The sequence below is a fragment of the Bubalus kerabau genome, chromosome 16, assembly GCF_029407905.1.
Source record: "Bubalus kerabau isolate K-KA32 ecotype Philippines breed swamp buffalo chromosome 16, PCC_UOA_SB_1v2, whole genome shotgun sequence".
Classification (NCBI taxonomy): Eukaryota; Metazoa; Chordata; class Mammalia; order Artiodactyla; family Bovidae; genus Bubalus; species Bubalus kerabau.
Window position 1 is genome coordinate 75792418 of NC_073639.1, and position 15893 is coordinate 75808310.

General features: G+C 61.3%; 1 protein-coding gene across 6 annotated transcripts in view; it reads right to left on the reverse strand.

Moving 5' to 3' along the window:
- Positions 1–15893, reverse strand: part of SPECC1L (sperm antigen with calponin homology and coiled-coil domains 1 like) — an 86493-nt gene continuing 70600 nt past the window's right edge. For all 6 annotated transcript variants that reach the window (XM_055549715.1, XM_055549714.1, XM_055549711.1 and 3 more), the window contains 3 exons: positions 4652–4768; positions 2674–2733; positions 1–1608 (listed from right to left, as the gene is read on the reverse strand). In XM_055549715.1, the coding sequence (XP_055405690.1) occupies positions 1519–1608; positions 2674–2733; positions 4652–4768 (267 nt within the window). In that variant the 3' untranslated portion in view covers positions 1–1518. The remainder of the gene's footprint in view (positions 1609–2673; positions 2734–4651; positions 4769–15893) is intronic.

Consider the following 15893-nt stretch of genomic DNA (forward strand, 5'->3'; position numbering starts at 1 on the left):
TGTGTTACAACACTTTTAATACATTCAAGAGTATTTAATACAACAAAATTTAGGGTATCATCCAGTCAGCAGAATCCTGTTGTCAAGAGAAAGCCCCCGGGTCCTTTTGCAGGAAGCTTGTGCTTGGTGGGAGGAGGCAGGCGGCCCCTGGCACCCTGGCTGCAGGCAGGCTGGGCCCAGCAGCATGTCCGGGACCAGGCCATCCAGACCGCCCCTTAGAGCCGGCAGTCCCAAGGGGCCTCCTGCAGTCTCCTCACGGGACCCCCGTGTGGACCGAGGGCCTGGCTACATGGGCTGTCATCAGGGGCAGCAGGGCCCCCGGGAGAGCCCTTGCAGCCCCACCAGCCCTGGGCCGAAGCCGGGCCCTCCCCTGGGGACACCGGGGCCCCCACCCCAGGGCCCTGCAGCGGGCGCCACCAGGGACAGCAAGCGGCCTGCAGACCCTGGGAGGTCTCCACCGGTCAGGAAAGCGGTCCCCGCTTAATAGGCTCAATCGCAGCCACAGGCCGGGCACGCAGGCCGCCGCGAGCGTGGGGGAGGAGCCGAGCGGAGAGACGTGCAGGGCGGCCCTCCTCCCCAACGGCCACGGGCGGGCCCAGCAGCGCCTGCAGGGCCGACGCAAGGGCAGGCTTGGCAGGGCGGCCGGCAGGCGTCCTCGGGGGCCCCTGGGCTGCGGCCGGGCGCTGCTCACGGCTGACAACGGCGCTTCAGCCCAAGCCTCCCCAGGCGGAGCTGCTGAGCGGGGCCAGCGGCCCGTCCCGCCACGTCTGCCCGCCTGGAGGCCCGTCCGCGCCCTGGTCCAGAGCCTCCCGCCTCATGGAGCCGCAATGTGCGGCACCCGGCTGCCTCCTCGCTCTGAACCCCGGGGTTGTGGGCCCGTGTCAGTCCGGGTTCTGGACGCGGGTCACCCCAGCGGCTCCGGGGCCCCAGGACGGGCTGAAGCTGGTCACCGGCCCGGACTGCAGAGCTAAGGCACTTTCGTCCACCCGCCGGAGGCAGGCCATGTCCAAGCGCCTCAGGGGCTGAAGTCGCAGTGTCTGGGCCTCGGCTCACTCAGCTTTTCCTCCTGTTTCTCGTGACGCTGGTCCTGGCTTTCACCGCCTCACGTCCGGACGCTGTTTCATCACTATGCTTAGTAAAACGATTTAACTTTGGTACTGAGAGAACAGGCGCTCTTCCCCCCAATATCGCTCATAAGAAAAAAACACTTTTTAACTCAAGAACTGCTTGTGGAGGACTCCTCTGTCAGGACCCTGAAGCCGGCACCGCGTTTCCAGGCCCCTGGAGCTGGAGGGCAGCCAACATGTCTGCGAGCGGGAGCCTGGGGGCGGGGGGCGGGCGGGTCCTGGCAGGCTCCCGACCCCGGGTCTCAGGTGGGCGGCTGAGGTGCCCCCTGGAGCCGCGGGCGCAGGAAGCTGCGTGCCCCGGGCTGAGTCCCCACGGGGCAGGCGGCCGGGTGCAGGAAGCTCGCCGGGCACGGAGCGGCAGGCGCTGGCCCCGGTGATGGGCCGCGGGTGCTCAGGTCTCGAAGTATTTGTAGATGGCGGTCACGTAGAGCATCACATTCTGCCAGTCAGGCCGCTCGGTCCGCACCATCTCGTTGATGTCCTGATGGGAAGGACACGCCGTTAAAGCCTGGGCGGCTTGCAGGCTCCGGGCCCCGCTCCGTCTGTCACACGCCAGAGGGCAGGACGCGGCTCCATCCCCGCCGGGTACCTGCGGCCGCCCAGGCCCAACAGGGCTCATCCCCACGCATGTGCACCCCACAGCCCCCAGCCGTGGTCTGGAGGCCCCAGGGCCTGCACGTGCGGGCGATGCTGCCAGGAAGTGGGCGGGGACCTGGGCTGTGAGCCGGCCCCGGGAGGCCCCCACCGGGGAGCCGGGGGTGCAGGGCACAGGCGAGTGTGGGCCAGCCGGACGGGGAGAAGGAGCACGCGTGTGCTCAGTGGAAGAGCCGCAACGGGAAGCTATCAGGGTGAGGGACTGCGCGCTTCTTAGACATCAGCACTTTACACGTGGCGTGAACCTTCCAGATAACGGAACCACTGCATAACCGCAACTTCTGTCTCTACGTTTACAATCGAACAGAAGCCACTCACAGCTACATGCTTCTGTGAGCTCACAAGACGTTTACAGACTCTGTGCAGACACTCTTGCAGGGTAAACACGACCACAGACACTCACTCAAAGCCACCAGCTGCTACCAGGCAGGTGGTGGGCACCCTGGGACTGGGGACAGCCCTGGGGGCTCCTGACCTGGCCCCGGGGGGTCCCTCACTCTGCGAATACCCTAAGCTGTGTGTCTCTGGGTGCAGGGGGGGGGCGGGCTTTGTACTTGGATGCAGCGTTTTCTCCCTTGAAGTCAGACTTGCCGACGAGGCAGCAGCCCCCACAGGAACAGTCTGCCCTAAGCAGGGCAGCCCCGCCCCACCCTGACCACACCCCCAGGCGCCCTGCACTCTGGGCCCCCGCCCTCCACTGGGGCACAGGCCGGGCTGCTGGGGTGCGCCTCCGATGGTGACCCTGACCACCCAGCTCAGGGCCCGTCCTCGGGTGCTCAATGTGAGGCAGAGGGTGCACAGCGTGGAGGAGGCGTCCGCACCCTCCCGAGGGAGTCCCCGCAGCTGGCGCAGGGCCCTGCCGGGCAGCCACCCCCTCAGGGTGAGGTCTCACCAGTGTGGACTTGATGCCGACGCTTTCGGCCGCCTGGAAGGCCAGCGTGAAGTTCCTCCGCTGGAAGAGAAGCCGCAGGACAGGTGCGTGAGCAGGCCAGGCAGGGCCACCAGCCCGCCCACACCTGCTGCGCTGACCGCCGCCCCGGGCCCTCCCGCCCCTCTCCTGCCCTCATAGCTGTGCAGTGACCCCCAAACAAGGGTCGGCCTGAGCTGCCTGGACACCCCCAAAGCTAATAAGAAACACTTATAGTTTTCCCCTTGTGGGGGTCTTCAAAGTCATCTGAAGAGCATGAGGGGCCCCGAGGTGGGGCACTGGGGGCAGCAGAAGGCTTCGGCTGCACTGAGCCCATTCTTTTCTGGGGGGTGGTCTTGATCCCTGCCTCCTGTACAATGTCATGAACCTCCATCCATAGTTCTTCAGGTGCTCTATCAGATCGAATCCCTTTCCACAGGACTGGAAAAGGTCAGTTTCCATTCCAATCCCAAAGAAAGGCAATCCCAAATAACCTTCAAACTACTGCACAATTTCACTTATCTCACACGCTAGCAAAGTAATGCTCAAAATTCTCCAAGTCAGGCTTCAGCAGTACATGAACCATGAACTTCCAGATGTTCAAGCTGGATTTAGAAAAGGCAGAGGAACCAGAGATCAAATTGCCAACATCTGCTGGATCTTCAAAAAAGGCAAGAGAGTTTCAGAAAAACATCTATTTCTGCTTTATTGACTATGCCAAAGCCTTTGACTGTGTAGATCACAACAAACTGTGAAAATTCTTAAAGAGATGGGAATACCAGACCACCTGACCTACCTCCTGAGAAACCTGTATGCAGGTCAAGAAGAACAGTTAGAACCAGACATGGAACAACAGACTGGTTCCTAATTGGGACAGAAGTACATCAAGGCTATATATTGTCACTCTACTTATTTAACTTATGTGCAGAGTACATCATGAGAAATGCTGGGCTGGATGAAACACAAGCTGGAATCAAGATTGCCAGGAGAAATATCAATATTCCTGCATACCTCAGATATGCAGATGACACCACCCTTATGGCAGAAAGTGAAGAGGAACTCAAAAGCCTCTTGATGAAAGTGAAAGTGGAGAGTGAAAAAGTTGGCTTAAAGCTCAACATTCAGAAAACGAAGATCATGGCATCTGGTCCCATCACTTCATGGCAAATAGATGGGAAACAGTGGAAACAGTGGCTGACTCTATTTTTCTGGGCTCCAAAATCACTGCAGATGGTGACTGCAGCCATGAAATTAAAAGACGCTTACTTCTTGGAAGAAAAATGACCAACCTAGACAGCATATTAAAAAGCAGAGACATTACTTTGCCAACAAACGTCCGCTAGTCAAGGCTATGGTTTTTCCAGTGGTTAGTATGGATGTGAGAGTTGGACTGTGAAGAAAGCTGAGCACCGAAGAATTGATGCTTTTGAACTGTGGTGTTGGAGAAGACTCTTGAGAGTCCCTTGGACTGCAAGGAGATCCAACCAGTCCATCCTGAGGGAAATTAGTCCTGAATATTCACTGGAAGGACTGATGCTGAAGCTGAAACTCCAATACTCTGGCCACCTGATGTGAAGAACTGACTCACTGGAAAAGGCCCTGATGCTGGTAAAGATTAAAGGCGGGAGGAGAAGGGGACGACAGAGCATGAGATGGCTGGACGGTATCACTGACTCGATGGGCATGAATGAGTGTGAGTAAACTCCATGAGTTGGTGATGGACAGGGAGGCCTGGCGTGCTGCAGTCCATGAGGTTGTACAGTTGGACATGACTGAGTGAGTGAACTGAACTGCACTGAGCTGGCCCCGGCAGGATGGGGAGGAGCCTGGCCTGGCGTGGGTGGTGCTGCCCAGACCACTCTCCTCGCCAAGCCCTGAGCCTGCGTCGTCAGCCAGGGGGTGAGCCGGCAGCCCAACCCCCGCCCCCCCAGAAGCGCCCCCCTCCTCGACCGCGTGCCGGCACCTTGTCCTGGCTGTTGAGCTCCTGGTAGGGGATGTGCGCGGGGAGGTAGGTGTGCAGGAGGGCGCAGAAGGCCAGCCCATCGTTCCAGCTGCTGCTGAAGTTGGTGATGTCGATGTTCTGCAGAAAAGGAAGAAAGCACGTGAGTGACACCGCCCCCTGGGCTCCTCAGGTCATGGTGGAGGGGGTGGAGGCCCTCAAGTCCCGGCAGGCCGAGCCCCTACTGTGGGCTGGGGGCCTGGGCCTGGGCCAGCTGGTGTCAGGGGCCACGGGAGCAGCAACTCTGTGTTAGGAAGAGCTGTGTCCAGCTGCCCCGCACCCCACGACTCACAGGACGCCCCACCTCACAGCGAGGGCGTGGACGCCAGTCTGCAGTGGGGACACCCAGAGCCGACGACACGGGCGGCAGGCCCCCGCAGCGCGTGTCCAAGGGTCAGCTTGGCTCCGACAAGTACCCAACTCCATCTCCAGGTTGCACTGTTCCCAACTACAGACGCAACACATCCCTTAGAATATCTTATCACATGACAGAGCAGGTCAGCCAGAAAGTAGCCTTTACCCTTATTGGCAAGAATGCTTTTGAAGCAGAAACTCACGATTACATTTGGAAATTCACACGCTTTATGAGAATGCCGTGAACTAAAGAGAGAGTGCCCCCAGCCTGGCACGTCCTGGGTGCTGTCTCAGGGCCGCCCTCCTAGGGGACGCCCGGGGCACCGCACCCGGCTCCCTGAGCAGTGGTCACAGAGCTTGCCCTGTGTCTGCAGGGAGCTCCAAGGTTGCCCACCAACCCCTGTGCAGACGGTTAGCTCCTGACCCCACACGGGGCCCGGGGCCCGGGGCCCGGGGCCCAGGGCGGGGCTCCTGACACAGCCGCAGGGGGGCGGACACCAGCTCTGTTGCCAAAAGGAACCGTTGGGCCCTGACCGCAGGCACAGGGAACTGCCCGCTGGGCGTGACGAGCCGGAGGTCACTCCCCCAGTGCAGGTCACTCCCCCAGTGGCTGCCAATCCAGCCTGGAGGCCTTGTTCGAGGCCTAGACTGTGCTGACGGAAGTAACCAGGTCGAGGCGCCACGGGGGCACAGACCTGCCGAGAGCTCCGGGGCAAGTGCGGTAGCCTGTGGTGGACCTGCCACAGCCAGCGAAGGGCAGAGCCAGCCCCCCACGCTGAGGCCCGGGAGCCCTGTGTCACTGGTCCCCACTGTGACCACGTAACAGTCCTGGCGGGCTGGCCGCCCTCATGGCCTCTGCTCTGCGACGCCCGCAGTCACCACCATGGCCCCTGTGACCTCCCGGGGATCTCAGGACGCAGCCAGTGGGAGAAACCAGGATGGGAAGGAGGCTACCTGTTCACGGCCCCTGGGGGGCAGGGCCCCCACAGCAGGGTCTCCGCACTCCCACACACTGACGCATGCTCCCCACAGAGGCCCAGGTCACAGGACCCCCACAGGACCCCTCCGCCCAGTCCTGGGGGCGCAGCATCCCGACCAGGAGCCAGGACACGGGTGGCCTGTGGGCAGCAGAAAGGGAGCACCTGACGACGTGTCCAGCTCCGCACGGGCGAGGCCACGCCCCGGCCACTCATGCAGGCCTGGAGGAAGTACACCCCACTTCCTGCCCAGCGACCGGCCAGCCTGGCAGAGCCGCCTACGTGCCTGGCCTCAGCGGCGCGGCAGACCCCAGCTCCGCAGGAAGCGGCTGGGCCCGCGGTCAGGCAGCACCCGGTACGAGGCCCGCCAGAGCCTTCAAAGCCCACGGACACACAGGTCCCAGGGCGCCGACCACCAACTTCCGTATCGAAACGACCGAAGCCCAGACCCCCACTGCAGCCCCTACGAGCCGGAGGCCTGACCAGCAACCCTGGGGAGGCAGCCAGGCCCCGAGACGGGGCGGGAGACCACACCTGTGCTCCGTCTCACCGTCCGCCTCTTCACATTTGGGGCAGAAAAGTCACACTACATGAACTGACACAGTCAGAGCACGGACAGCAGAGAGATGACGCTGTCCCCAAAGCTAAGAAACAGGTGGGACATGCCGGCCCCCGTCTCCGAGGCTCGGGGCTCCTGGGCGTACGGGCCGCGTGGACCTGCCCTGAGTGGACACAGGGAAGGGCCCACCCTAAACCAGGAGCCCAAGGGAGAGGGCGTGGGGCAGCAGACAGGGATCCCCGACGCAGCAGGACTGGGGCACCACCTGCGTGGCCACGCGACCTGCACCGACTTCTTTAAGCCATCTGACGGGGACTCCTCGTCTCAGGAAGCGGTTCGTCCAGGGCAGAGGAGGGCCGCCTGCACAGCCCGGCTCCTCCTCCCGGCGGGTCCTGACCCCCCACCGCAGCTGACCCCCCGCAGCCCGAAGCCGCGCCTTCTGAGGGGAGCCCGCCGCGATGGAGCAGCTCAGCCTGCTCACTACTCTGCCCTCCGAGAGGGAACGGTCCTCTCCTAAGATAGACTCACACGTAATCACAAGCTGTAATTGACTGCAGATCCTGCGGGGCTGTCTCTTCGGGGCTTTCCTGCTGTGAGAGATAAGTCTAAGTCTGGACAAACACGAGAGGCCACTGGACGAGCCGAAGGGAGAGCTCACAAAGCCCCGAGCACAGACTCACACAGGGCGCTCTGCCCACCCCGGGAGCGTCGCGGGGCCCTGCGGGCAGCTGGCCTGCCTGTGCCCGGGCCCCCGCTGCCATCTCAGCTCCCGTAGACTCACCCGTGGCGCCGCCCTGCCCGCGGCTCTCCTGACCTCAGACGCAGCCTGTCCCCCTGCAGCAGGCGGGACCCACCTCTGAGCACTGACGCTGGCGGAGGGGAGGGGGTTCTGAGGGTCAACAAGCTACACGAACCGTGTGTCAGGGACATCGTAACACGTTGTCACTTGTCTGACTTTTAATTAAGGGCCAGAAAATGCACCCCAGATACCTCGCGGCGGCGGCACAGACGGTACGTACTCCGCGTGCAGGAGACACGGGCTTGACTGCTGGGTCGGGAAGACCCCCCAGAGAAGGGCATGGCAACCACTCCAGCACCTGGCAGGCTACATACCGTCCAGGGGGTTGCAGAGAGCTGGACACGCCTCAGCGATGGACACTTTCATGTTTAAGGCAGTAAGGCAAAGGGCCTGAGCGCGGGGTTGGCCTCTGCAGCACACAGCCTCCTCCACCAGCTCAGCCATCACGGTGGGCTCTCCCGCCAACCACACTGCCCGGTGACAGGAGGCAGGACAGAGCCACAGACAAGCCCCTGCCCAGAGGCCTCCAGGCCTCAGCCCGGGCCAGGGGCAGCGTTTGGGGATGTTAGAGCCTGGGTGCGGATGGGGCAGAGGCAGGGCCCAAAGAGGGAGAGCCGGCAAGAGGCGGTTTCTGTGGCTCCCCAGTGACCCCTGAGTGACAAGTGACCCCTGCTGTGACGGTCAGCAGAGGCCCCGCTGGCCCCGGAGGAGCACCCGCGGTGCTGCGTGCACGTCTGCCCGGGCCCTTGGCCAGGCTCTGCTCCGGGTCAGGGGAGGGAGGGAGGCCTGCTCGTCATGCTGTCCACGTCGGGACTTGTGCATGAAGCGGAGGCGGGAAGGAGACGCGGGGCGGGCGCTGGCCCGAGGATGAACAGCCTCCTGCGCCCTGTGAGGGCAGGGCAGCCAGGCCCCAGGCCCCTCACCGAGCCTCAGCACGGCCGGCCAGGCCTCTCCAGGTGCCCCCGGCCTGCCCTCCCCCAGGGAGCCAGCCGCCAGTCGGGCACAGCTCTCCAAGGTCAGGGAGCCGGCCGTCAGTCAGGCACACCTCTCCACGGTCAGGGAGCCGGCCGTCAGTCGGGCACAGCTCTCCACGGTCAGGGAGCCGGCCGTCAGTCGGGCACAGCTCTCCACGGTCAGGGAGCCGGCCGTCAGTCGGGCACAGCTCTCCACGGTCAGGGAGCCGGCCGTCAGTCGGGCACAGCTCTCCACGGTCAGGGAGCCGGCCGTCAGTCGGGCACAGCTCTCCACGGTCTGGAGCCCCAGCGTGCAGCCCGGAGGCAGGCCCACTGACCCGAAGACCAGAGTGGCTGCAGGCAGGAGTGGCGGGACGCCACAGCACGAGGGCGTCGGCCGCCGGACCCCACCCGGGACGCCGCCCGCCGGGGAGCCAGGCCAGGGTCGAGTGTGGGACAGAAGGCCACCAAGGAGCCCGTCTGGGAAGAGGGCTCCCCGGGCCAGGCGGCTGGAGTGGCTCCATCTGGCGACCATGCTCCACGCCGGCCCCACCCCCTCGCCTGGACGGACAGATGGACTCAAACCCACAGCTCAGGGGCTTCTGCCCAACACCTGAGCCAGGGGCAGATCCGGCCAATTCACCCCCGGACAGCGTTGCAGGGCTAGCCTCCCCAAGCCCAAACACAGACGCTCCACCAGACACACTGTCCAGTTCCTTCCAGACAGACACTGAAAGGAAAAAAGGCGACCTGCGGACCTTGTTTGGATCTTAATTCAAGCAAATCAACCGTAAGGCTGACCCGGATTCAGCTGGGAACTCTGAACTCTGTCCAGATGTGTGAGCGCGTGCGTGGGTGTGCGCGCGCGTTTAGTCGCTCAGTCGTGTCCAGCTCTTGCAGCCCACCAGGCTCCTCTGTGTATGGGATTCTCCAGGCACAAATGCTGGAGTGGGTTGCCGTACCCTTCTCCAGGGGATCTTCCTGACCCAGGGATGGAACCCAGGTCTCCCGCATTGTGGGTGGATTCTTTACACTTGAGCCGCCAGGGATGGTGTTGAAACGAGTGGTGATGTTACATGGAATCCTGGGGGTGGGGGAGTAACCAGGACACCTGGGCCTGGGGTGTGTCTTTTTTACTGTTCCCACTGCTTTAGCGCATCATATCTGAAAATTTCCTTGAAACACAAACCTACAACTCAGCAGCAAACAACCCAATGGAGCAAACACGGAAAGGGGCAGAGGCCCTGGACCGACGTGTCTCCAAGGCCGACGGATGACCAGCAGCACAAGAAGCTAGTGCCGCTGGTAACCAGGGAACTGCAGGCCGGAACTGTCCCACACCACCGCCTCCCCCGCCGGGCTGCACAGCGCCCTGAGAGCTGGAACCCCAGAAGCTGGGGACAGTGAGGAGAAGCCAGAGCCCCGTTCTGGCTGCTGCGGGGCAGGGGGATGACCCCTGGCCACGCACACAGAGCGTCACCACGGGCCCCGGGAAGGCCACCCCCAGACAGCATGGACACGAGTCCCCATGGGAGTGTTCACAGCAGCACGAGAGCCGGAAGAGGAAGCAACACAAACGTCTTCCGAGCGGAACACGGACACGTGAAGGGCACGCCCACAGGATGGGGGAAGGGTACGCGCGGCAAGCTGGATGCGCCTGGAAACACCATGCCTGACCCCGACCCTGGGCCAGGCTCTGCAGAGGCTGCTCCAGGGCTGGCTTAGGAGCACCCTGAAGGGAAGGAGGGAGAATCCAGGGGAAAAGGCCAGAGGATCCAGAGGCTTCAGTACCGAATGGGCTTTACAACGCAAGTTTCAGCTTCTGAACATGAAGGCTGGTGAAAATAAGACATCACTTTACAAAGACAAGTAGTAGGGAATTGAATGAAGTTAAAAAAATCTCCCTTTCTCGAGGTAGCCATCACTGATACTTTGATGGGTATTTTTACTGAAAGGAAGTTATACTGTTAAGTATCTTTGAATTAATATACTGTAGTTATTTTCATGGTGATACACAGATTAATGTTATATTTCAAATGGCCCTATAAAATATCACTACCCAGATAATTCCTAATTTCTGTAGCCAACAATCTATTGATGAACTTTTAGGTTAATTTGGAGAAGGCAATGGCACTCACTCCAGTACTATTGCCTGGAAAATCCCATGGATGGAGGAGCCTGATGGGCTGTAGTCCATGGGGTCGCTAAGAGTCGGACACGACTGAGCGACTTCCCTTTCACTTTCACTTTACAAAGACAGAGAATGGACACCTGGGCTCATTCAAACACCTTACGTCTGAGAAACAGTCCTCGCAAGGCGATGGCCCGGGGCTCAGCCACCAGAGAAGAGCAGAGGCTCCGACCACAGCCCTGGGCCCGGCGGGGAGGCCAGCCCGCGCTCAGAACGCCGTGTGAGGAGGAGGGGGCCTGGAAGCACCAGGGTCTTCTCTGTCTGACCAGGCCGCCCTCAGGGCCCCAAGGGAAGCGGCGACGTGGGGACAGAACCGCTCAGCACACACACCTGGTCAGGAGCCCACTTCACGGCCTCCAGCAGCAACCGCTGCTCTTTCCCGTCTGTCGGCGGTTCGTTCTACACACCGACCAAGGGCATCCCGTCCAGAGGGGCGTGGCTCCCGGGACCCTCGGCGGGGTGGGGCGGGGCGGGGCAGCCTGCCGGCCCTGTGCCCTCCTGAGGGGCTCCGGCTCCCCACCCCCCATCCTGGTTTCAGTTTGCACACAGGTTGGTTTCTGAGGTAACAGGGTTCAGGACGCAGCCAGAGAGGCTGAGGGCCGCGAGGAGGAGGTGGGGTGTGCAGAAGTCTGAACGCCAGGCCCACAAGTCTCAGTCATCCGAAGGTGGCCTACCGCCCAGGAAAAGGCACCGCTGTAACAGGCCTGGAAATACAGTTTCAAAACAAATGTTGGAAGTTCCCTGAGGGCAGGGCTCATGCTCCAGACGGCATGACATCTCCCCTGGAGTGAGTGACCTCGCGATGGACACTTCACCGAGAAGGGTCCTGGACGTGTCACGAGGGAGCACGTGGAAAGACACCCAACATCATGGGCTCAGAGGCACCTGCAGAACTGAAGCCAAACCACACATGCAGGACAGGACTGCGGCTGCCCGTGCCCAGCCCCGGCCAGGGAGGACGGGGGCCCCGACCCTCTGACCACCACTTTCGTATGCCTCCACACACGCCCACACAGACAGTCCAGGGGGCCTCTCCTCACAACAAGCGAGGGCTGGAAACAGCCCCATGTCCACCGACAGCCGAATGGATAACGAACGGGGACACAGCCGTAAACGCCGAGTCTCCGGGAAAGGTGGTGAATTACTGACACCCAACAACACAAACCAATCTCAGAACAGTCATGCCCGATGAGAGAAGCCAGACCCTCCCCAAACTGCACACATGGTTCCATTTGCACAAAACCATGAAGATGCAAGCCCTGCAGTGAGAGCAGGCCAGGGGCAGGCGCTCCTGAGGAGACAGAGACGTCTGTCCATGCGGGGACAGTTCCCCAGGCGTGTACGTGGACCCAGAGTCAGCAAGCTGTAAAACCTAAGCCCGGGCAGCAGCAGCGGTCACTACGCACAGTAACACCGAGCCTCTGAGATACGCCTCCCGCTGTGGTGGGGCTGCTATACTTCAAAAACAAACAAATAAACTTGGAGAAAAAGATCAGATTTGTGGTCACCAGAAGTGGGGTGGGGGGAGGGGAACCGGAGGGCAGAGACCTGCAGTTTGGAGATAAACAGGTCCTGGGGATGTAACTGGAGAAGGCAACAGCACCCCACTCCAGTGCTCTTGCCTGGAGAATCCCAGGGATAGGGGAGCCTGGTGGGCTGCAGTCCATGGGGTTGCGAAGAGTCCGGCCAGACTGAGCGACTTCACTTTCACTTTTCACTTTCTTGCACTGCAGAAGGCAATGGCACCCCGCTTCAGTGCTCTTGCCTGGAGAGTCCCAGGGACGGGGGAGCCTGGTGGGCTGCCGTCTGTGGGGTCACATAGAGGTGGACACGACTGAAGCGACGCAGCAGCAGCAGCAGGGACGTACCACCACCATGTGTCGCACATGAACGTGGAGAGGAGGCCCTCACAGTTCTCATCACGGAACGTCTTTCTGCTCCGCACAAATGTGAGCCGAGGCTCGCTCAGCTTCCTGTGGGCACACTCCACGTGTACGGTCGGACCATCACGCCCCACACCTGACGCTTACCTGCGCCGCGGTCAGCCCACCTCGGCACATCTGCTTAAAGGGCGCGAGGGGAGCGCAGACCACGCTCACAGTCAGACCCAGGCTCCACACGGGCTCTCGCAGCTTCCCACCTTTGCAGCTCATCCCCAGTGTCTTGCATTTTGTGACTGAACACAGCGCAGTTAAACTACAGCAGAGCCAGCCCGGCCTGTGGGCTGACCGGGGTGCTGGCTGCTCGGGGGCGGGGTCCCCAGCGAGCCCACAGGCACCCTGCGTGCGCGGCAAGAGCCCCTCCCCTCTTCCCTGACCCAGGCTCTGCCCAGGCGCCTCTCACCTGGGGTCCGCGTCGCATGAGTAGTGTCTCCATTTCCTTTAGAGATGGCCTGGACTCCTGAGAAGTGGCCTGGTGGTATTTCTGCCCTGAGTCCCCCTCAGAGCCTTGCTGCCCATCAGCGTGGGCTCCACGTCCCTCCCCTGCACCAGGTCATGAGAGGCAAGGGGCCATTACCCGTCCTCCTCTCAGGATGCCCGCCCTGGGGCTGTGGCCAGCACGCTGTGAGGAAGCCCTGGCCACAGGGAGGTGTCCACCGACAGCCCTGGTCAGGGTCCACCCAGACATGTGTTGGCAGGAGCCTCCGACGGAGCAGAGAACCATGCCTCCTGCGCGCCACCGACGGGCACGCCTGAGCCACGTCAGTGCCGGCGAGCCTGTGTTGCCCCCTCTTGGCTGGGTGGCAGCCAGCCTGCCGTGTCCTGCACTGAAGAGCCTGCTGGCGAGAGACCCAGCTCCCCTCCCGACGGCGCGTGGAGGTTAGCCACCCTTCCCACGGCCGTGAAGCACCCCCACACATAACCGGCCTCCACCAACGGGGCGCTCACCCCAAACTTCCCGACGGACCTCAGGCTAAACTCACGCGTGCGATGAAATTAACCTGCCAGACCTCGACTCCTCTGTGGCCTTCACACAGTTAGGCTGGCCTCCTGTGCAAAGTCACTGAAGCACAAAAGGAAAAAGGACTCTCACGATGGAAGAAACTGAGGACTGTGCGAGCTGCTGGAGATGATACATAAAGATTATGTGACCCAGACAGAATTTAATGGTTCTGCTTTTAGCAAAAAAATTACACAGCACTTGAAAACATTGCTTATCTGATTTCTCTCTTATTTCTCAGCATTCCTCATAGAATAAAAAGGCCTGCTTACTGGAAACCTCCTGGAGCCCAGGGCACTGTCTGGCGGGAAGAGCCTGGGGCTGGGCGTCGGGAGACCCCAGGGCAAGCGCAGGGGCCGCAAGCACCTCTGGCTGGCGGAGCGGGAGCCCCTCATCACGATTCCTAGGGCCGTCTCGGGGGTGACCTTCGAGGTGTGGCTTCCGATGAACATGCGCACTCCTGAGACTTCGAGCTGACCGAGCACTGGTAGCCGGGCTGTCGGCCACACCCAGCGGCTGCTCTGTCTTTGCAGAGTTCATGGGAAGACAGAAGGAAGGCCGAGGGGCGGGACCCTGAGTCCTGGAGTCAACGACCCCATGGACCCCTCCTGCCGGAGGAGCCTCAGCAGGTGCGTCTGAGAGGCTCTGCCTGGCCAGGGGACAGCCACCCCTCCTGAGCACCCTCCCGAGGGCACAGGCCCTGGAGGACATGCCCGGTTAGGAAAGTGGGAACTGGGGCTCAACCGGGGCTGCTGGGGCTGCCCGAGCCGCTCAGCGGTGCAGGAACCCTGAGTGCGCCGTGGGGAGTCTGGCTGGGCAGCGCCACCTGAAGGGAAAGTGGAGTCGCTCAGGTGAGTCCGACTCTGCGACCCCATGGACTGCAGACTACCAGGCTCCTCCGTCCGTGGGATTTTCCAGTCAAGAGTGCTGGAGTGGGGTGCCATTGCCTTCTCCTACCTCACACTAAAACGATGATCAAGCTAATTTATCGAAATGCTAACTAAGCAATTAATATAAAAATTAGAGCCCTGACATTTCTGGAAACACATGTTAGCAGCTGCTGTCAAAGCATGGTGAAACCACGGAGCACCAGAAGTACATCGTGGTTCAGGGAAAACTTGGTCTCCAGCTGCTGTGCTCGGCATGCCGAGGGCCCCTCAACACAGGAGGTAGCCCATGCACCCACTGTGGCCGCCGCGCGGAGTCGAGCCCAGGCCGCAGAGCCCGCTGGCACCCGGCGGACGTGTGAGCCCCAGGCCCAGCCGCCACTCCGGACGAAGACGGCGTGTCACCAGGTCAGGACAGTCAGACCAGCAGTTTCCATGGCTTCACTGGCGGGAACTTGTGAGTGTGTGAGTCCACATAAAGAACGGGTGGGACCACAAATCTGGCCACTCGTTTCCCTTTGTTCAAGTATTTTAAACCCTGGGACACGGTGATATTTACAAACAATGAGAGCTTTCTGTATGGGAACTCAGTTTCCATGCAATCTGACAATGTACAATAAAAAAGTTCAGACTTCCAACCTCGATTTGATTCAGATCAAACCCTTATCTGCTGCCTGCACCTTTTGGATTTTCACCTCTGGGAAGCCATTCCTGTGACATAAGCCTCCAGATATAGCAGAGGAAACTGAAGCAACGCTGAGCCTCGCTCAGGAGCCTCTTGGACTGCAGGAGCCCCAGCCTTCCCAGCCTCCCGCCCTGAGTCACTGGAGACGATGGTAGGAGGGAGGGGAGAGGATGGCGCAGGGATGCTCGCAGCGCCTCCCAGGGACCCAGGGCCTCCGGAATGAGGGCAGGCGTGGGAAGGGGCGCAGCTCTCCCTCCCTGCCCACCCCCTGCCCCTCCCCCATCACACCCCCCCGCCCCCCCCATGGGGTGACCAACAGGCACCACAGGGAACCTGGGCCTCTGGGGCCAGCCTCTCAGGCAGGAAAGCTGCCTTTGCAGCTCCCAGGTGTGGAGTAGAGCCTGGGGGGTGGTCTCTCTGTGCAGAACCAGGGGGGCATGAACAAGGCCAGGGTGGGGGGCACCAGCAGATGCTGGGGGCAGCTCCATGCAGGGCCGGGGGGGGCACAAACAGGGCCTGGGGGCCATGTGGGCTGACGCCAGCTCGCTCCCAGTGAACGCATGCAGCTGCGAAGGGAACTTCCTTTTCCTACTTTGCCTACTGACTGTACCCTGCTTCAAAGGAAGCCAGGAAGGTCTGGCTATTTTTATCTGTCCATTCGTTCTCACTCTGCAGACTCTCCTCAATCCACAGGGACATACAATTCTGGGAGAATCTGCTGCTTCTTAGTGAAAAACAGTTGGGAATAAAAGAAGAACCCAGAAGGAAGCACGCTGGGAGACTTTCCCTGTGGTGGGGCAGGGGCCGACAAAGCCTCTCCTAAAAAGCATCACGGGACTGGACACGCTGGTCAAAAACAAC